Source organism: Amphibalanus amphitrite, unplaced genomic scaffold (assembly GCF_019059575.1).
Source record: "Amphibalanus amphitrite isolate SeventyFive unplaced genomic scaffold, NRLGWU_Aamphi_draft 000218F_arrow, whole genome shotgun sequence".
NCBI classification, from domain to species: domain Eukaryota; kingdom Metazoa; phylum Arthropoda; class Thecostraca; order Balanomorpha; family Balanidae; genus Amphibalanus; species Amphibalanus amphitrite.
This window is the reverse complement of record NW_024881713.1, coordinates 655,622-677,449: the sequence shown is the minus strand read 5'-3', so window position 1 is coordinate 677,449 and position 21,828 is coordinate 655,622. Positions and strand designations below refer to the sequence as shown.

The 21,828-nt window shown below is 55.1% G+C and overlaps 1 protein-coding gene across 1 annotated transcript in view; it reads right to left on the bottom strand.

The window, feature by feature from the left end:
- The window catches only part of LOC122385412 (tyrosine-protein kinase Dnt-like), a 48,467-nt gene that overhangs the window by 13,507 nt on the left and 13,132 nt on the right, over positions 1–21,828 (bottom strand). Inside the window, exons 3-6 of the mRNA XM_043373656.1 lie at positions 15,784–16,268; positions 13,679–14,151; positions 12,179–12,338; positions 3,660–3,812 (exon numbers count right to left, since the gene is read on the bottom strand). Coding sequence (XP_043229591.1) covers positions 3,660–3,812; positions 12,179–12,338; positions 13,679–14,151; positions 15,784–16,268 — 1,271 coding nt within the window. The remainder of the gene's footprint in view (positions 1–3,659; positions 3,813–12,178; positions 12,339–13,678; positions 14,152–15,783; positions 16,269–21,828) is intronic.

Sequence of the window (21,828 nt, the reverse complement as noted above, 5' to 3'; positions counted from 1 at the left end):
CGGCGCGATGAATGTGCCGCGTCAGAGCGGGACAGGCTGCCGGTCCACTGTTCCCGATCAGCTGGCTTGTGTCAAGCGGCGCCTGGCAGCTCGCTATCAGAATTGGGATGGAGACCGCCAGACTTCCGGGCCTGGCTGGATGTGCAGGGTGCAGTGAGATGTGATATGCGTGACCTTGGACGAGCAGCTCAAAACATGCATCTTTATCTTATCAGCAACGTCACTGGATTGATTTAGGAGATTCTGGGGCTGCTAACAACAAAATCGAACAGGGTTATTGAAACAATAACATTATTATTGTGCGCATAACTTTTGGTTATCCACACACACATATGTGAATTGGGAGGACTTGCATAAATGCAAGTGCAACAGAGCTGATGACCACTTCCCCACTGGAGACACTGAGCACCGAAGTGCTTGAAATCGCCAGGTACTAAATCACGCCAGTCATGCCATCAGCTGCAAATAACCATGTCTTGTGCAGCGCTGCATCATGTCGATCGCAGGCCGACGTCCAACCGTCCTGGGAACTCTAATTTGACACTGCGAAGCGGACATTCAACTGGTCATAGGCTGCAGAGCCGTCTTTAATATCGGGACATTATCGTTCTACCATTATCGTTCTCGTCCTGGTAGGTACCTTTGGATCCCAAGATTGACCAGATATAATCTCAGCTTCCCTCGGCTTCACTCGGTTGAAGCAGAGTCCTAGCCCAATCATTAGCGAGGCTCACTTTACTGACCGGCCAAAGCGGACTCTCTTTTAACCCGACAGCCTCGCTCGTGTATTCCTCTGAGTGATCGGCCACCCAGCAGAGGACCTGGTTTGACCGGCGGACTGCCATGACGATCCGAGCGCCCGCCGGAACTCGGAGCGGCCCGTGACGCCGTAACGCGGCGCGCACGCCGTCACGGTCAGCTGACCGGTGGGTGGGAGACGCGTCACGGCCCGTGACGGGTGCGGAAACTGCCAGGTCACCGCACACCGCCAGCGCGGCTCGGTGCCCCGCACTGTGCAATGTGCAGCAATGCCACTGAGGGTCTGAGATCGAAGCGTGCGCGATCATAGTGATATGTAGCAAATTGTTTGTGGTTTCCGTTTAGCTGCCTTGGGCCGGAATAACATAGCCGGCATTAGAGTTAAGTAAAACGGAAGATCTGGCTAATTGCCAGCTAGTAACTTCTCCTACCCCGACTAGGGCTGTAGCCCGTCGGGAGCAAAATTAAAAAAAAGTGATGAAGGCAAATTCTTTATGCATTTATGTCTTTTTGCAGTGAAATGAAATTGCTTGCGACATGGACGCATTAGAACTAAACTACATTTCCGATGCCTTGAAGCTCTCACCGAATCTAATTAGCATAGACACCGGAACGATTTTTTTCAGAGCCCTGCTGAATCTCACATCATTCATTGTTATTTACGGTGAACGGTTGTCGACAGCGTTCGAACAACGTTAATGACCTCGAAAGGCCTTAAATTATCGTAATTCATCACGCGAACATCCGTACCCGTCTGTCGGGTGAAACCCCTCCCCCACAACCATAGGTTTTTAACGACGCTCCTCATTATTCCTCGAGAGTGTAAAGAAGTATGTCTTGGGTCCTTTTGCGTCCATCTTTTCTGCTACCTGCATAATATGACACTTCTGAGTTATGATAAAGCCATTTGTCACAGCTTTCTGAGTGTCATCATAGTGTCATTCGGCGCAAATTAAGCCCTCCTTCCCTCCGCCAGAAGCGTCAGCTGTGACTACAACGCTAACAAGCCACTGTCGCGGCTGACGCCCATGACGGCCGCTGCCAAGGTCTCGTCGGACCGGCTGGGCACACGGCGCCCGCGCGCTGGCCAGGATATCACGGCGGCCCCAGCGCGGCGCTGACGGGGTCGCCAGGGCGTCCCGGCACTGACTGAACCGACCGCGCCCCCTGCTCTGTGCAGGTCGTACTGTCAGCGCCTCCAGCTCTGACCAGCGCTGACCAGGCTGTCACGGCGCCCCCCCCGCCCCCGGCGCTGACCGGGCTGTCACGGCGCCCTCCCCGCCCCCGCCTCTGACCGGGCTGTCACGGCGCCCTCCCCGCCCCCGGCGCTACCGGGCTGTCACGGCGCCCTCCCCGCCCCCGCCTCTGACCGGGCTGTCACGGCGCCCTCCCCACCCCCAGCACTGACCAGACTGTCACGGCGCCCTCCCCGCCCCCAGCGCTGACCGGGCTGTCACGGCGCCCTCCCCGCCCCCAGCACTGACCGGGCTGTCACGGCGCCCTCCCCGCCCCCGGCTCTGACCGGGCTGTCACGGCGCCCTCCCCGCCCCCAGCACTGACCGGGCTGTCACGGCGCCCTCCCCGCCCCCGGCTCTGACCGGCCGTCAGCTGCGCGGCCCGCACGGGGATCGGCGGTATCACGGCGCCGGCCATCACCAGGTGGTGCCGCTCCCAGGCGGCAGCAGGATTCGGTAGCGGAGATGGCGCGGGGGCCCGAGTGGTGACGCACGCCGAGATTTGACGTCTGTCGCCGTCCCACCAGGAGGTAATCGGACACAGGTCGGCGCGGATTGAGCCCGCGGGGATCGGATAAGGTTCGGGACTTCTTCGTAACAGCCGAAGGTTCTGATAGCGTTGGATCCATTTGTCTATTTCTTTAGGATCTGTTTAGTTTCAGCGATTCGAAAAAAGATGAAATGGCTATCACAACAGAGGACATCTATCTACAAGTGTCTCGAACAATTTTCTGGAACGAAAAAAAGCAAACAATACAGCGATCGGTGTTTCCTTTCCACACGCAGCGGGCGCGGGGTGGGGCGGTGGTCGCCATCTGTGTTCGCCCGGCCCGCCTGTCTAAAACTGGGCCGCCCCATGACATACCGGCCCTCTGCGTTCCCCGACACCTCATCGATCACTCCCCCCACGAGCCCCCCCCCCCTCTGGGTGAGTTCACCTCACCCACTGTGCGCGATGTTTTTCAACGTCAGAGGAGGTCGACAGGCAAATCGCAATTTATGCGCGCCGTCAAATTTATGACGACTTTGTTGTTGGTCGTCCGCTTACACAGACCGGCCGAGGCAAAAAGTCGGCGGTGGCGGCGCCGGCTCGGCGGCTCAGCGTGGTCGTGGAGCGCTGATGAAGATATCCGACACGAGCGCCGCGAGCGGGACAGCCGGAGACGAGAGGGGAGGACAGGACCGCCTGAGCCGGGGACCGGGGACAGAGGACAGCTCCAGATAGTGACCCGAGACGGACCAGATGTCACGGAGATGGGTGACGTCACGTCACTGACAGTGCGACATCATCACTGAACTTAACATCCCGGGACAGACTAAGGTGACCTCGGCGGAATACCACACAGACTTGGAAACCGAGCTGATAGTGGTGCGTCTGGCGGGTCTGGGGAGATAACGCCCAGTCTCTGGCTCCATTCGTTGAAGGATAATTGGACCAACAAGGGCGCTTAGTTCGTCTGTGGACGGTGCCAGCACGGAATGTTGTTGACAGAGCAGTTTGAAGCCGAATTTGGAAATAAACACTTGTCTCATTCTCTGCATTGCTGGGCCTGGGTCCACCCTCTCTGCCGTCCACCTCCCCCACCTCCCCTTTCCACACCTCCCTAACCTTGACAGTGATGTCGCCAAAGCGCCCGAGACAGCTGCGCGAAGTGCGTCACTCACCAGCAGTTTCTGGCCGCGATGTCAGTGTGGCAGATGTTCTGCATGTGCAGGTACAGCAGCGCCTGCGTCACCTGCTCGGCCAGGTCGACCACGTCGCGCACCGTCAGCGTGCGCACGTCGCTGCGGGAGCCGAAGCTGCACGTCTGCAGGAACCTGCCGAACAGAGAGACCAGGAAGAGTCAGTGGCTGAGCAAGGGGAAGACAGATACCGCGGTCAGTGGCGGAAAACATATGCATGCAGGTTGCAATGAGTTTCTATAATTCTTTCTTCGGTGGGGCTCCTAAAAACTTAACAAGATAGGTATCCATGACAGACTTGAGGATTAATGCCTTTTAAAGAGCATGTGACAGCCAAACACGTTAGCTCCTCACGACTGCAGTGGGCGTGGTCCGCGTGGTCTCCGCCACGCGGCTGTTTTCCTTACCCCCGCAGCGGGGACCAGGAAAGCCTGCCGAGATTTATTGCATCACGCCGGCGTCCAGCGCTCAGTTTCTCACGGATATTTGTCACCCGCTCACGAACTCACGAACAGACGCCGCGTCGGGAACCGGGGTTCCGCGTACTGCCGCGCCCTCGTGCAGTGCCTCTCCAGGGACCGTTCTAAGCCGCCCCTTTGGGCTGGGTTCCACCATCCCGCGCGCCGAAGGCATGTTCTGTAGCACATGGCTGCACAGACAGCCGTGCCTCCGTATTTATTATTACTCTGCGTCGGCCAGTCAGATCTAAATCAGTCCAAATCGCCGCTCTCAGAGGGTGATAATGTGGCCCATTATTTCTGCGCCGCTCAGCAGCGACCCAGCGAAAACACCGTAAATCCGTCGCGAGACGAGAGCGGCGCACCAGACACAAACGCGGCGCTGGGTGGCGCCGGCGCCGGTGACGCGCGACGTCCCTGCTCGTTTCCTGAGACGACGATCGGGCGAGCGGCGCCGCAATGGGTGGAGCTTGTCACCCGTCTCCGAGTGCTCCTATCTTGTAGCGCTAATAGCGGGGTGGTTACTTTTGAGGAGGTGACGTCCCAGCCATTATCTGAGCGGGCTCCGTCGATACTGGGACCAGGGGCGGTGGCTGGGAGAGCACGCGACCGCCGGCCGTCGGACAGTCGGTGGGCCCGCCCGCGCGTGTAGCGGCCCTCCGCAGCATGCTAAGCCGCCGGTGACAGCACGCTGAGCAATCGGCGACACGTACTCAGGTCAGCCGGTCCGCGATCCGCCATTTGTCCGCGCTCACTGTGCACAGGGCCGCACATGCACGTGCGCTGTGCACGCGCCGTGGCCGCGGGTCGCGCTGTGGGGACGTGACCCGGCGTACCGGCGATGCCGATGCGCGAGTACGTGACACGGCCACAGACGTCCTGGTCAGTGGCAATAAGTGTGGCGCCGCAATATAATGCAGCAACGCGAGCCGTCGGGCAGGTCCGACCACCATGTGCCATGTGAGCTAAATGCAAGTGTGCGTCTTGTCCGCCCGAGGGATCCATGCTTGCTACTGTGCGTCGGGCTCGAAATGCACAGCAGACATATATGCTCATATATGGTGCCTGCAGACATGTCCGGGTCGGGCTCAGCGGCGGCCCTGTCCATCGCTGCCGTCATGTCTGTGTCCGAGTTCACTACAACCCGTCCCTGCAGGCCTGTCCCGGCCCGAGTTCAGGGGTGTCCGCTCCGAGTTCCGCCGTGTCCGGCCGTGTCCGCAGCACCCGTGAACAGCGCGAGGGCCGCGCTCAGGTGTCCGGCTCGCACAATAGCCCGTGGGAGAGACCTCCCGACAGCGACACGGCCCGCACCGCAGCGCGCCACTTTGTCGTCGCAGCGCCGCTTTTGTCGCCGCCGCTTTCGCGTGTCGAGTGGCGCACCACGCGCGGCGTCCGAGACTCGGGCGTGGCGTGTCGACAGTGTGACACATCCCGCCGGGCGCCGTGACAGTCCGGAATGTCGCCCCCGGGGCCGCCGTGACGGCTGCGTGATGCGTGGCGCGCCTGCGACACTCGGGTATTTTGAGCCAAACAGTAAAATATCGCCGGGCTTTCAGTGCGACACCCCACAGCGAGACTGAGAGCCATTGTCGAGCCAAGTCGGCGTTTTGTATCGCGTGAAAATAGATCCCATTCATCTTTTTCGCAATCGCAGCATATGGCGGAGCCGGGTGAAATGTCTGCGGAGGCTGGACCGGTGTCGGTCCGTTGTGCGGCGGTGTCGCGATCGGCACCATCGAGCCGCCTCAATGCCCGGCCATATACTGAACCTGATGAAGTGCGCGGGACGCACACACCAGCTGGCGCACGTCCAGTCTCAATGGCCACCTCATCAGTCTGCGCGCTGAGCTCGCCGCTCCGGCGCCACGCCGCCGCCCGACCGAACCGATCCGATCCCGCCGCGATATGCTAATATTTAATAGCCTCGTCTCTGTGATTGACAACAAACCGTGCGGCCCGAACACCTCCCGAATAACCGGCAATGTCCCAGGACGGATTACCAAAATGATAAATCACACCGTGTTCTGTTCCCACATAATTCGGCCGACGCGCGGCTTATTCAACGTAAATACGCGTCGCGCGGCGGGCAGGGGCGGCAACGGCGCGTCGCGCGGGGCTGACCAGTCATGTGGACTGGCCTGGAAGACACGTCGACGCGTGTGACAGATTGCGCCGACACAGTGACAAAACACGGGCGGTTCGACCGACGGCGGAACATCCGATCCGCCGGGTGGGACATGGAAAAATCCCCACGGCGCTGCTGTAAAGTGAAGGCAGGGAGGACGCGGTGATTTCACGGAGACAAGGGAGATTGATTCATCCTCTGTGAGGGGTGCTGGCCGCTCGGTCGCTGTCTGTGGCTGGTGGCTTTGTGTGGGAATTTATTTGCTTTGTTTGAAAGAAAATAAAGAGAGAAGTTCGGTAAAACAGGTTATCAGGCCCAATGACATGTGAAATGTTAGTGCCACGCTTTTATGAAGAATGTGAACAAGCATGGATCTAGCTTTGCTAACTCAGAAGACTCACTTTTCTTGCTTTTTATTTCCACACACCCCAGAGAAAAGCAATGAGATGCTGGTTATACCTCTGTGAAACTTGTTGATAATTTCATGATGTTGTTCCTTTTATTAGATTTCTCGGTCGCATGAAAAAGTGGCCCATCTAACCTTTGAACATTTCACGACAAACTTGAATCCCGCACTTCATAAAGATGCTCCAGGGCATCTTAGTGGATTATTAGGGCAAACTATCGCAGCTGAGACAGTCTGGCGCGGTCTAACCAGCACGGCGTGAAATCTGCTGGGTCCGCGGGAAACGAGGCGTCTCCGTCGCCTCGAACGCTGATCTTTTTCACAGTTTGGCACGTGCCGAGAAAACCAATAAACCCTGGCCGCAGCGGCGGCGGGCGGACGGACGGCGCTTCTGATCCACATCCCACATCACCGGTGGCGCTGCCAGGTGGCTCTAAATGACCGGCGAAATTCGCACACCGTCACCGCCGCCCACCGGCGCACCCACGGCGCCCACCGCAGCCGCCGCGCCGCGCCGCAGGTCGGTTCGTCGGCCCCACAAACGGACCGAGTCGCACCGGTGCGCCGAAACCAGCGGTCCCCGTCGGACCGGTGTGTCGCGCCCGGCGGTTCGTTCCATCGGCCCACGCAGACGCGAGCGGTGCGACCGTCGGTCGGTTTAGCCTGGAGTAAGCTAAGGCAGCGGTATATTGCATAATGCTCCACCCCAAGCACCAACACGGCCACGGTGATGTGGCGAGTCGGTGTGCTTGAGAAAGACCGGCGAGGTTGCCGTAACGGGATAAGCGCGGCTGAGGACAGCGAGATGCAGGATGGGAGCGGCCAGGATAAAAAGGTACCGCCAGCCGCAGCAATTTGCTGGATCAAAGCGGCACAGCCATGGGAACGGGTGCTTTCTGGCCGGATCGGCACACACCGGCGGGCGGTTCCCGTCACATTTCCACCATGTGTGCTCTGCTTCACTGTGCAAACACACAGCATGTACGCGGCTCAAACCAAGTCCGCGCCGCGAGCAGTTGCTATGGAGAGGCTGCCGTTCGGCTGCGGCGTTGACGTATGTGCGTCATTCCGTGAAGCCAGTGGAAGACGGCGGCTTTACATATCTCTGTCGTTTTTTGTCGGCATGGTGACGTTTTGTGCCGTTTGTTGACGCATGTGCCTGTCAGCGGCTGAGACGTACCGCACGAGGTCATGACAAAACCCACAGCGGGTCCGCTCCACTGGCGGTCGTCTGACTGACAGGAGCCGCTGTGCCATTCTCGAGCACCCTGAAAGCCGGCGGTTCCCCGACAGCAGGCACCAGCCGCAGCATCCGCCACAAGGAAGTACTGCACGTCGGAGTTCATTGGCCGGTCCGCATGATCGGCGGAATTATTTCAAAGTACAGCGGCTTCATAACACACCGACACCCTGAACATCATCGTGTCCCGTCACGAGACAAGGTATGAACGTCTCCAATTGGCGATTCCGCGAAGCTGCAAGGCCACATCTGCAGTTGCAGGCGGCTGCCGCATTGCTCACGTGGCCTGGTGCCGCCACGTCATGCGTCCAGCTGCAACAATTCCTATCTCTCTGAAAACATACAGTTTCATGGCTGACTTGCCTCCCCGTGCCGCCGTCCCTAAACAGCTCGTGGCCGCCGGACGCCGCCGCAGTTCCCGGGAAGGGACGTCGCCGGCTCGTTGCGTCAGTGTGTACTGTTGCCCGCCGCACCCTCTCAGGCTCAATGGGCGCACCTCATCACGTCATGACATGTCACATCACAACGGCAGCGTTACGGGATGTGACGGAGCATTATCAGAGAACTGTTGGCCTCATTTGCCCTCCGGATCGCCGGTCTGAGGAAGGTCTCAGGAGTCAGGGGAGCCGCTAACCGCTGATCGGCCGAGCTGCTGCTCCAGAGACGATTTAGGACCAACTGCGACCTCCCATGACTCCGTGATGCAGCTTAGCCCACCTCCTCCAGTATAAAACTGCGGCCTCCGTGGGCCCGCGGTAGGATGGACTTGTGCCATTCTCGCTGTTCCTCCAGTATAAAACTGCGACCTCCGTGGGCCCGTGGTAGCGCGGCGCCACCCGCAGCCACATCACAGAGGCCGCGTAGTGCGTAGCCGCGGACGGATGGGCCATGCAGTGCGCCGGACGGATGGGCCATGCAGCGTGCCGGACGGATGGGCCATGCAGTGCGCCGGACGGATGGGCCATGCAGCGCACCGGACGGATGGGCCATGCAGCGCGCCCGACGGATGGGCCATGCAGCGCGCCGCGCGGGTGGCGGGCCGCGCTGACTCATGACCGTTTATTACGCCGAATAGCGCGCTCGGATAAAGTCCGGCCGCAGAATGGCTCGGCTGGCGAGCCTCAGTCTCGACAAGAAATAATGAGCTGGCTCTGGTCTGGCGAGCTGGCGCATACATACTGCACTTCTGGACAAGGCCATCCGTCATACTGGCCATTCTGCCACCATATGCAATCTATTTCGCTTCATAATTATGTGTTCAGCTATTAAATAGACGGCCGAAAGTCTCATGCAAATAAATGACATGGTGCTTGTATCATGTTGCTCGTCAAGTCACGAACTGATCAAATGGTCGCGCAATGCACGTTTAACCATTTCCTGTTAGCACACGAGCTTCACTATGCACATGTTTTATTCGATTTCCCGAAGGCACATGTTTTGCATTCGATTTTCTGACAACCTTTCAAAGAAATCAAAAACATGCTGTCTCATAATTTTACCGACGAGGGCGTGATCTTAGAACTTCATGATTGCAAATACCGAGTCCACGAAGCCCCAGATAGATCTGTAAAACAACCTCAGGGTGTCAGCCGGCCCGCTCTGAACTACCGTTCACATGTTATGACTGAAAGCAGCCGGCCCGATGCCAGCGGCCATGGCACCCAGCGAGCCGTGCCCAGGCATGGTAATGTTTGCAGAGTGTCCGCCGTCAGACCTGCGGCGAGGGGCCGAGCGGCCACTGCGGGGCCAGGGGCAGACGGCGGGGCCAGTCTGCCAGACCCGGGTCAGTCAGACCTGTGGCGAGGGGCCGAGCGGTCAGCGCAGTCACTGCAGGGCCAGGGGCAGACGGCGGGACCAGTCTGCCAGAGCCGGGTCTGTCAGACCTGTGGCGAGGGGCTGGGGTCAGCGCAGTCACTGCAGGGCCAGGGGCAAACGGCGGGCCCGGCCCTGTCTGTCAGACTTGAGACAGGGGGCATGTGCTGGCACTGCATGGCCATGAGCAGACGCTGGGGCCTCAGTAAGGCTGTTTTCCCAGTGCAGTGCACGGTGCTATCGCTGACAGGTTCGGCGAACAGCGGTACATGCACCGCAGCAGCTGATCCATCAGACAGAGACCACCGTGGCAGGCTTCAGGTGACAATGGCCGCGTCCAGATGTGCCACTGCGGTTTCGAAGGGGAGCGGTGTACGTACAACTGTGATCAGCTCTGAATCTAGATGCTGCCGTGGCTGTCAGTCTTCGAAGCTTGTTAAACCAGGAACAGGAGTGGACTAATCGTGTCAGGAATGCAGCATACTGCATTGATGCGTTGGATAAGGAACGAAACGAGTTACCAGCATCTGAGGGCCAGCAGAGGTCATTACACAGATCTCATGACCACAAACCTGTCCCAGGCACTTCTGTCATTTGCCATGTAGCTGGCTCGCTGAAATCGGATGGATCACGTGAGAAATGTTGTCGTACGTGAAAAGCTTCATAGCGTAGTTCTCACAAGAATGCTGGTAACGAAACTGTAAACCGTCTCTTATTAATATTTGGTGGCCAGGCTGAGCGTGTTAATTAAAAATAAAGCGAATAAGAGTTTAACGGAAAATGGCCATGGTGCATGGAATCTGCACCACGGCAGTAAACACGTTTTACATTTGGTCAGAGTCGGTACAATCAAATACCGAGCATCAAAAGTATAGAATGATTCGGTGCCAAAGTCTTATTCAGTTTACCACTTACAGATCAAATCTATTTGAGGGTCCATAAGACGTTGGCTCTCCGCATCGCTCAACCTTGCCAATCGATTCCCCAATAGAGGTCGATCAACAATCGTTTGTTTCTGAACAGTGGCCATTTCGAACCCTGACATCGCGGCTCTGAGGTCGTCCGCCCGACTCAGAGTCATCCATCGCCCGACTCAGAGTCATCCATCGCCCGACCGTGCCAGCTGAGTCAGCTGTTATTCTCCCGGGAAGATGTTCGTACGGCCTATATCTGTTCGCCAAGCCGAGTTCGGCTGTTCTAAGCACTCCTCACGTTGCAGTTCTGCAGCCTCCCCGGTCCACAGCGCTCTGGGCCGCTGGGCCAAGGGCCAGTGACCAGCCGCCCCTTGTTCTCTTTCCGATTGACCTGGCATTTCCTTTAGCCCTATACATGTGCGACATTTGATACCAAGGCTGTGAATCAAAACTCCATCGGCAGTGCAGCCAACATGGTCAACACATCAATGCCAAAGCGCTGGCCGGCCTGGCATCGTTATACACGCAGCACATTAGCTACCCAGAGTTGGCCGTTATCATTAGCCTTCCTGTCATCATTACGCTTCATCAGCCATTAGCAGGGCCATTGCGGCTCGGCGGCGAGCTAGCGATACGATCCCCGGACGGCATTGTAACTCGTAGCGGCCATCAGAAGTGACTCTCTAGGGAGTGATAGGCCCACTGGAGAGCAAACTCAGGCGCCAAACGGGTCTGGAGCTGGATGCCTCCCTATTATCACGATAGAAACACGGCCTCCATCGGACAGTGTAATTCTCCAGCGGCGTGCAGGAACACGCTCGAAGGAAACACGAGCTCTGGCGTCATGCTGCTAAAGAAATTATGCGCGCTCGTGCGGTGAAGTTAAGCCAGACGTCCACGACAAAGTTGACGAGATGCCGCTATTAAGTTGTCAGATTAGGGAGACGTACGACGGTGAAAAGTTGCTGAGAGGCCACCCAGCGCCGTGGACATGGCTGGGTGAAACGTGGACACTGGTGAACGGTTCTCAGTGCGGTCAGTTTTATTGGATGGCCACCGGTAACCACGACGCGGTCGATGAATTAGCTGACAGCGCCGATGCGGAAATGATACAATGTAGGAAATTTGATTGCGGTGCGATTCAGTTCGATGACTTTCAGAGACCGCTAACCGAGCGCTGGCGGTGTGAGTAGGAACGGTATCGAGCAGCTGCGCTGTGCTGCTGGTGCGGTTTTTTTATTCAGGCAGCCTTCAGCGAGATGGGCCATCGTCGGCAAATGTCTTGCGCATCCTCCATACGCTTTGGCATGGCACACCGACCATTATCTCTTCGAGTCTCTAAATGTACTATTTAAGACTATTTTGTAAAAAGCGAGGCCCTGCGCCTTCGCTTGAAGGTTGTGATATTCAGACGTTGATCGAACGGTGGTGGAACAGACGTCCTTTCACTCCGCCTCATCACCCGCGCCCGACACTATCTTGATGGCATCGCGCCTCGTCAACCCTCCCGACACCCGCCGCCAGACCGTAAGCCGGCCCCACTCACTGTTTGAGGTTCCAGTGTTTGACGTAGGGATACAGCACCAGTGGAGGCGCTCTCTCTTCGACGGCCACGCCGAGCACTGACTGCAGGTTCTTGTGCCGCAGTCCGTAGAACACGAGGCCTTCCTGCAGCAGCAGGGACACCTGAGCCGGCGAGGCGCGATCTGAAACAGGGTGGTCCGGGGTCAACTCACGGATCCTGATGTCTGTCCGCCACGTCCGGTCAACAGACATCGGCTGGCAGAGACTCGTCGAGCCGTCGGGTTTTCGGCTCCCCATCGAAAGCCCGACTCCGATGTCGTGGATAATTTTGGGGAGAGGCATGCGAGGAGAATGAGATGACGAAGTGCACAATTCGTTCGACCCACCCGGGGTCAGTAAAAGGAGAGAAGGGAGTGTATTCGGCCGCGCCCAGGGCCTGTCCGACACGAGAAGGGCGCGTTCGTCTCGGGTTACCCTCGTCTGACAGGGCCGAGAGGCGTCTGTTCAGCGCACACTGCGTCCGCAGCAGCATGCGGAGCGTGATGGACGGGCGTGGGACGGCCCCTGAATTGCACAGCAATGATCAAAGCTAAGCGCCGCCGGTTACTAGAATAGCCTCCCGACTCAGCCCGCATTGTAATGGAACAACAAAGGCGAGCTCGTTAGTGAAGTGAGTCCACTTGGTGCTGAACTGCGGGCACTCGATAACCTATGGGTACGCCAATTTAATCACAAGCGTATTAGGATATGACTCGTTATCCCGCCAGCTTTGTGGTCAATCATATTAACAACGCCACTCACACTCCGTCGGTGCATTAGCTTTATTAGTATTATGTAGCTGCTATAACTATTAAACCCATGCGATCAGCGACCGGCTCCGGCCAGGCATCCCAATTAACATAAATAAATCAGCCATGATTCATGCGTAATCTGTTTGATAGCGGGCGCCAGACGGCTGAGATGTGTTTCACGTGGGCTGCTGCACTGGAACTGACGTTTGGATGATTGAACGATCCATAGGACCCCACTCGAACCCGGCTGGCTGACGGTTCGGGAGGGACAACTATCGTCCGGCTGAGCCCACAAACGCGGCGAGGTTTGACAGCAGGCATGCGAGCTGTATAATCGCTCTGGAAGGCTGATATGCTAGGTATATGGAGTGAAATGGAATGTCAGTTTTGATGGGCGCGTGCTCGTCCGCGCGAGATGGATTCATAACGTAGGTAGCGTTTGAACGTCCGCACCCATTTGCTGACAGGCTCATTGGTCTGCCCGCGCTAACCATCATCCGACATACCTGTCATAAGTCGCACCGACACACCCAACTCCAAATTGATTACGGCACTGCATCGCATGGTTATTGCTAACATTCCGTTTACCAGACTCCTGAACAAACATTTTACAGGATGCATCATTCACCGGACATCCTGGTCAAGCACATTTCCTATCATGTAAAAACGTCTGCTAATCATACCAACTCCAAGTGTTGGCGGTGCCCCCGATCCCGCAGCTGCGCACTCACCGGAGGCGTATTTGACGATGAGCCGCTCCTTCTCGCCGCGTTCCGTGTCGGCCATCCAGCCGGTGGCGATCCTACCGAAGTTGCCCTCCTTCAGCACGGTCTCGATCTCCACGCGGCGCCGGTCCACCATCAGCTCGGAGACGCGCTCGCCGACGTCGCGCACCCGCTGCCCGGAGCCGTGGCTGGAGCTCGGCTGGCCGGAGCTGGCCGAGCTGTGGCTCAGTCCCTGGCTCACGCTGTGGCTCAGCGACTGGCCGAAGGTGGCCGCGCCGCCGTGCGAGCCCAGGCTGTGCGTCTGGCCGACGGCCGGGCCCAGAGGGGTGGTCACCGTCTTCTGGCTGCTGTACGACGGACAGGTGGGCAGCGGGCGCAGCGACGCGTAGTGGTGGGTCGACCGGATCGAGTGGCAAGAGTACGACGGCGTCGGTACTTGCATGTAGTGGTGGGTCGTGTCGTAGTCGCCAGAAGTGTCGCTGCCGGGAGGGAGATAGTTGAGGTCAGGGATTGGGCGCTGAAAGCTCGCCTGGTAACCGACACAGAGAAAGGGTGTGTCGACATTCGTTTTGAACTGCAGGGCACGTTTATCGCCAATGTTCACATTCAAAAGCCGTTTCACACTGGCCACCAGTCACGACTCTATGGCCGGTGACAACTGAATCGAAGCGTTCAATGAGATAACGTCAGGCTCTGTCGCTTGCAGTTTGGAATACCAAGTGACGTTTTTAGGTTAAGGAGGGCGGTAAAATTCCATGTCAGTCAGATCGTACGGAGATCGTGGCCACCGCGGCGCCATTATGACACGCATGACGTCACAAAAGTGTCCCTCGGTGCAGCTTTTAAAGACCTGTTAATACGTCCTGAATGAATACTAAACCCATCAGGCGAGACCAATAACGTCGCGGGCTGCTGCGCTTTATGAATCATAAAAGCCGCCAAGAAGCCTCCAAGAAGTAATTTTCCATGAACGGGCTTGACATCCATACATACATTATCTTATCGAACAAGAGCAAGGTTATAAGGTAGCACGCCTAAAACTTCAATATTCCTGAATTAGACTTTTGATTTGAATAAGTAATGGCTGACGACGGACAGCGAAAGGACAAAATGGCGATTAGTAGTTAGCACAAGAGATCGCTCCTTCTGGCACATCGTTGTGTTTCTGCTCTCGAACGGATTTACAAATAACTTTCTTATCATTTGCGGCCTCGACTAATACAAGTTGATATTTCAATAACCAGTGGCAGTTAAACAACGCAATAAAGAAAAAAATCTGGAAGTGATGAGCACACCCATAGCTGAACCTAGTCATAGCGGTGTCTTTCTTTCATGCCATATTCTCTCAACATGCTAGCCGTTCCTACTGCAGCCCAGTATCCTAGTCTGGCACTTTCGGTTATGAGCGGTCCTCCCAGAACCAGAACTGAATGAATCTTCGCCTCCGACCCCGTGAAAACTCGTAAATTAGCGTTCAACGCCTCAAGTGTAATAAGAGAGGTCTTTCATCAGCCTCCCTCCTCATCAATACACCACCGTATCTCCGAAAATAAACCCAGTCCGTCGAAGGCCGCTCGTTCTGACCCTCGCCCCATCTCCCCTTCACGACCCACAATGAGGTGAGACGACAGGAAAGGCGGGCGGGCGAGGAGGTATGAGGGACGAGAGACTGGGGAGAACGAAAAGAGGGGAGGGTGACGAAAGACCCCGCCTCCTCTCCGCCCCGGTACCCTTCAAAGGACCGCCGCTGATCCCGCTCCCGATGGGGCCGCGGAGGTGGCGGCCGACGCACTGGGTCATGAGAACAGCCGCGCGCTGCGCCACCGATGGTGCGCCGATTATGTCGCGCCGGACACTAACGCGCCAGGGATGTCTTATCTGAGCGGCGCGTCCCGTTTTGGCCCGACGACAAGAAAGGAAGCAGCCTCCGCTATCGCAGCGAGGATCTGGTCCAGAAATCTCGGCGGTCCGTCACCGCGCGCTGTCTTTCTAGTTTAATTTGACAGCGCATAAGAGATCTCTGCGCGACACGGTGGCACCGATCTCGAAACGACCGGACAATGGACAGTCCTGGAGGACAGTCCTGTGCCCGCTCCCCGGACGAGTCTCACCTCAGTGCGCGCTTCCGTCGCTTGGCGGCGCTGTTCCTGGAGAGCACCACCGCCAGGATGATCATGATGACGAGCACCACGCCGCAGGAGCAGCCGATGGCCATGTAGAGCACGCCGGACGAGGCAGCGTCCTCGTCTGGCGGCGGGTCGCCGAGCCGCGTCGGCCCGGCCGCGTCCTCGAGCATCAGCTCTGTGCGCCGCTGGTCGGGCGGCTCGGCCGGCGGCGTGGTCTCGCTGCGGCAGACGCGCGTCCGCCGGAAGGTGAGCAGCGTGTTGGTCTTCCTGCGGCGCAGCGGCGGCTGGCGCGGCAGCAGCAGGTGGATGTGCAGGCGCACGTCCGTCTCGGCCGTGACGCCTGGCCGGCACGGCAGGTGCACGGTGAACACCTCGTGGTCCTGCGGCACCGTGCCGCTAGAGCGGATGTTGAGCGTGGGGCGGTCCAGCACCGACGGGTCCGCCACCTCCAGCGAGATGTTGTACTCCACCTGACGGACAGGAACACGGGCATCAGAGACGGGAGCTGTGGGGGTGTGCAGTGCGGGGAAAACAAACAGCTCTTGGGGATTGTCATGGGCCAGCAACATCCATCGAGTTTATGAATAAACGCTTTGTCCTTCAACATAAATCTTGCATCCAGGGATATTCAAAATTGGTTCAGTTGATGCCTGCTAAATCAGTTTAGGGGAGAGAGGTCATATTGCGCCACCTTAAGGATATCGGCCTATTGCGGCTAAAGTTGACCAGCTGTCATGTTTGATGATATCTCAAATTGTACCTCAGTTATTTTGGCATCAAATAACAACTCCCAATTTGTATCACACCCAGAAAAATTAATAAAAGAAAAGCTTTCCGGCACATCTGCAAAGGGCGCATTTACGGACTCCCCCATCAAAAAGCGCCCATGCCTCTCATGTAAAAGCGCCCTATTAAAAACAACGGTTTGCCACCTAACTAAGTAGTCTATTTGAACGTGTCAGCCCATTAACAATTTATGCTGTGAAGGCTAAGGTAATGGTAAGGTGAGCGCTCTAATAATCAAAGTGTTCAATGAAATGTGTCCCAACCACCAGATGCTGTTTCTCTAGGTTAAAGAATAGGGCGCAAATAGGGTGGGCGCAATTACGAATGGAACACATTTTTCATGAGCTTCAAATATGGCGACGACAGCGAAGCCACGGTGGTGATAAACTTTCAAAACTACCATTTAACGAGCAATTAACAATGATTATTAGTTGAATCACTATCTCTAAGATAAACCATGACACTAGCAGAGGTCGAAATAGACTGTTTCGCGTAAGAAAATAGAGGAAATCACAAAAAATGGTCTGCGGGAAAGCTGAGACACCTCACCTGCCCCCGTGGACCGGAATAAGAGCGAGTTATTGGTGGTGAAGTAAATGCACACATTCGAGTATTCGTTCGAATCGAATTTTGAGCAGGAGGAAGGTGTGGCGCATTTAAGAACATGGCGCAATATGACCTCTCTCCCCTAGTTATCAATAATAAAAAATGGCAAAGGCTGCGCCTCCTTATTCTGTCAGAGTCTTAAGTCACCATTCATCCAATATCAATAGATCTCCTTCAAAAAAGGTGAGGATTCAATATGACTAGTTTGAAGGAAGCGATGAATCGTTCGGGGATAAAAAGAGGCTCGTTATTCTTTCATCTCTCGATCATTCGATGAATGAGCAAAACAGAGCCGATCACGGGGGCGTGAACGGGGCGTCGGAGGGGTCCTCCAGCATCCATCACGAGCTAAACCGTTTAAGAGGCGCCACTCTGCGGGAGCGCCACCGGGGAGCCTCACGCCATCGGGGTGTATCGACGTCATCTGGCCCCCTGCGGTGATCGGTGGGGTCGCCGCCGAGACCATCTGCCCCGATCGACGGCCGCGGACGCGCCGTGGGTGCAGCTGTGACGGGTATAAGGCAGGAAACGGCGCGCGAAATTTGGTGCAGGAGGAATTGCAGGACACTAAATACGCACTATCAAATCACATCGCAATAAATCTTAAGTGACGTGAATTGATGAACAGTAATCATGATAAAGGCTTTGACGTTTACCTATGTTCGTTTCAAACCAACAAACGGCACACGTTTTGTTTGTAAGTTGTTTGTTTGTTTGTTTGTTTGCTTGTATGCTTATTTGATTGCATGTTTTAGGTTTTTTTTTTCTTTTCTTAGAAAGGGCATCTAATAAAGGCTGTTATAGACCTTCTCTGTAGGAATCCTTTCCAGGATCGGCCTGCACAGGATGGAATCAAGTGCTCATGATTTTCCCGGGGCCCCCGTTTGATGTAAAAATAGAAAGACTGCTTGCTTGCACCACCAGCCCTAGCTAGAGGTATAGGTTGACATCGACTTGTAAATTACCACCAATCTGCAGCTGCTAATGGCGAGGTGGATTGCCCAATCTCAGACTGAATGTTTTCGGTTTGAGATGCGTGTAGACTTTAACCCGCGCACCGACGGGGGTCTGCGCCAACTTCGCACCGACGGGGGGGGGGGGGGGGGTGGATAACCGCCCCCCTGAGATCTCGAGAACGAAGCAAGATAGCGACAAGCGGTAAACGGCATCGGATACGCACGGCCAAGATCTACAATTTTTACTAAGGTCATTTTCAGGTCAGGTCAAAGATGACGTCACAGGGGTCGAAAAAGTCAAAATGGCGGCGCTAGATATGGAGAGAGTTTTTCTCGAATAACTTTCGAATTAGTCAAGATAGAAACAAACTAAGGGCTTCATCGTGATCCTCTCGTCAATCCGCATCGAATGATATATATGTTGACCTCGAAAGGTCAAGGTCAAAGGTTGACCTCAGGTCACGTGACCTCGAGGTCATCATGTATATCAATCGATGCGTCTTGACGAGCTGAACACAATGAGACCATCCACGCGTCTGTATCTTGTTCCTGTACGGAGTTATTGGCCAAAAACCTTTGGTGACCTTTGATGACGTCACATGACCTCACAGCTGCCCAACAGCAAAACAGATTTCAAGGTAGTGAAGGTTGATCGTATATGAAGTCATGTATGGTATATGGGGCCATTCCGACCCGTTTTAGTGGTAAAAACAGGGAGTTGATTTTTCCCCCATTGACTTATAATGGGGAGGTCGCGAAATTGACCTGACCTTAGGTCACCGATATCAAAATTCCGAGATATACAAATTGTAGCTACTAATGACCTAATAATATCCTGCGACTTTCAAAGGCCTCCGACATCTACTGTAGCTCTGGCACGGTGACAAAGTTGCAAAAAAGTGACTTGAGGTTGGGTCATTCAAAGTGACCTGGTGACCTGACCTTAACCCGCGCCCTGCTGGGGGTCCTGGATTTCCACGCCCTGCTGGGGGGGGGGTGTTTGAACACCCCCCCTTGTAACTCGGCTCCTGGGCCACGTAGCGATACGCGGAAGGCGGCGTTCGAAAGAGCGTAAAAAATAATGACGAAATCACTTCGGTCAATTTTTTGGTCAGGTCAAAGGTCAGGTCACCAGAGGTCATTGAAGGCAAAATTTCGCCGATTTCCAGGTCGAATGTCGAAAATTTCCAAGAAGCCAACGCATAACTCGGGAACCAATAGAGCTACAGCGCCGCGGAAAAGCGCATTCGATAGCCCTATTAACGCCCTTTCTGAGTAATTCTCTCAGATTTGACCTAACGTCAACGGTTTTGCCTGCAGGGGGCAAAAACTGCAAAAATAGCCGATTTTTTCTTAAACAGTTTTTCTGCAATAACTTTTGACCCAAGCCTTGTACGAGCTTACTTTTACCGGCATCGTGTTCCTCTCGTCAAGACGCATCGAATGAACTATAACTTGACCTTGAAAGGTCAACTTGAAAATTTGACCTCAGGTCAAGGTCATGACCTGACCGGGAAGGGTCATGTTGCATATCAGTCGATCCGTATCGTCGAGCTGAACACATCTAAGGCATTTTCATCGCTCTAGCATGCCTCTATCAAAAGTAATTTGCGAAAAACTGTTAGATACCATTCGTGACCTAAGATGACCTCAGGGCATAAACAAGGGTCACGGACACCATTTTCAAGTTCAGTGTGTCTAAACCACTTGTAATTCGGTGTTTGGGAGTGTTTATAATGTCTTTCATCCAAAAGAGGCGCATTTCAATTTTATCCCATTGACTTATAATGGGGAGGTCGCAAAATTGACCTGACCTTAGGTCATCGATATCAAAATTCTGAGATATACATTTTGTACATGCTATTGCTCTTAGCAATCGCTGAAAGTTTCAAAGCGATCGGTCACTCGGTGTAGCTATGACAGACATTGAAAGTTTTTATGAGGTGAGGTCACTTCAAGTGACCTGGTGACCTGACCTTGAATGACCTTGGTCTGAAATTTTCACAACATGTGTAGAATTGATGTATGATAAGGTGTACCAAAAACGGCGGCGCTCCACGCCGCCGTTTTTGAGATATTTGCGAAAAACCACAAGGGGGGGTGTTCAAACACCCCCCCCCCCAGCAGGGCGCGGGTTAAAAGGTAGGAGGTTCAAACTTGCACACCATGTGTAAAATTGATGAGGTTATAGTCATACCAAATTTCGCGGCGCTACGCGCCGCGGTTTTCCCGCTATTCGCGAAAAACCTCAGGGGGGGGCGGATATCCGCCCCCCCCCCGTCGGTGCGCGGGTTAAATGCGACTCCCAGCAATGTCACGGCAGCTGAAACACCGTGTTCAAATCGACATGTCGCCGCTGTCACACGAACAAACGATACGGGACCCAATTTTCAGCCGAGACAAAGGCGATTTCAGGGCGATTTAACAGAGCGGAATCGGCTCCCCGGCCCGTTCCAATAATGACGCCGCCTTCAGTGCGGCAATGCCGGCGCAGATCGAAAAGGAAACGCGTCCTTTTCGCCGCCGTCCGCGCGCAGCGATTGAGTTAGGTTCCGGTCTTATATCGGGCCAATCGCCGACGCAGCCGAATGGCGTAAATGGGGTCAATCGGCTACATTCGGCTGATTCAAGACACTTTAATTTCTGGCTCTGATGTGGTGTGTTAGGGCTGGGACGCGCATTGCGAATTGAACTGCATCGTAAATGAGAAGTCTGGCTCTGAAGAATTATGGAGCTGATGAGGAATTGCAGAGTGATGCTATTTAAAATGCATTTGCGTTTCAGCCTTCCCTGAGGCCATACGATTATTCAAATCGGATAAGCCAAACTCAAAGTCCCGAAGCAGGCGTAGGTACATCTATGGTAAGGTGATGTTCGGCTAATCTTGTGCTGAGTCCTCTCCAAAATTCTCAGAATCTACCGTCGAGGCTGGCGACGGCAGACTGGCAGCACAATGTCACCGCTGCGTCTCGCTATAAAGCGACCTCCCCACCGCGGGCGGGCCGAATTTCCATACGAGTTGTCGGCACTAATTGAGTGTGTGCGCAGCCAACAGTGAGGCGGACGGGGTGTGTACTCAGTTGCAGGAGTGCAGCGCGGCACCTCTGCCGGGCGACTGCACAGCGTCAGAAACACCTCGGCAGCCGCCCGCCACACACACCAGATGGACGGCCCGTCATACAGCCAGCCAATACCGAAACGGTGGCCACCGCGGACAGCTCCGCTATACTCGTGAACGGTTGCTATTAGGTACTAGTAAAGTAAGGTAACTAAATGTGTCACTTTATTTAAAAGACAGCACTAACTAACTAGAAACTAATTTTCTTTTTTTCGAATTACAAAAGAGGAGTGAAGAGCTCAGGTACCGTTCCTTTGAGGTAATGCAGTATGTAGATGCGCTGACATGCGCCCAAAGAGCACCTACCTACCCATCGCAAAGAGAAAAAAGTTTAAATGAAGACTTTACTATCAGACGAGCGAACTCGATTTTTGGTTGATCCTATTTTGATAGATTTTAATTAAGCCGTGTGTTGTGTCGGCAGACATAATTAAAGTTCTCTTGAAATGAGGTAGAGAAGAACACGGTTGTGTTCTTGCGGAATTTCTGTTCAGCGGCAAAAGCAAAAAAGAGATATAGTGCTTAAAATAATCCTATCCTATCACCTATCAGGGGTCATGTCAC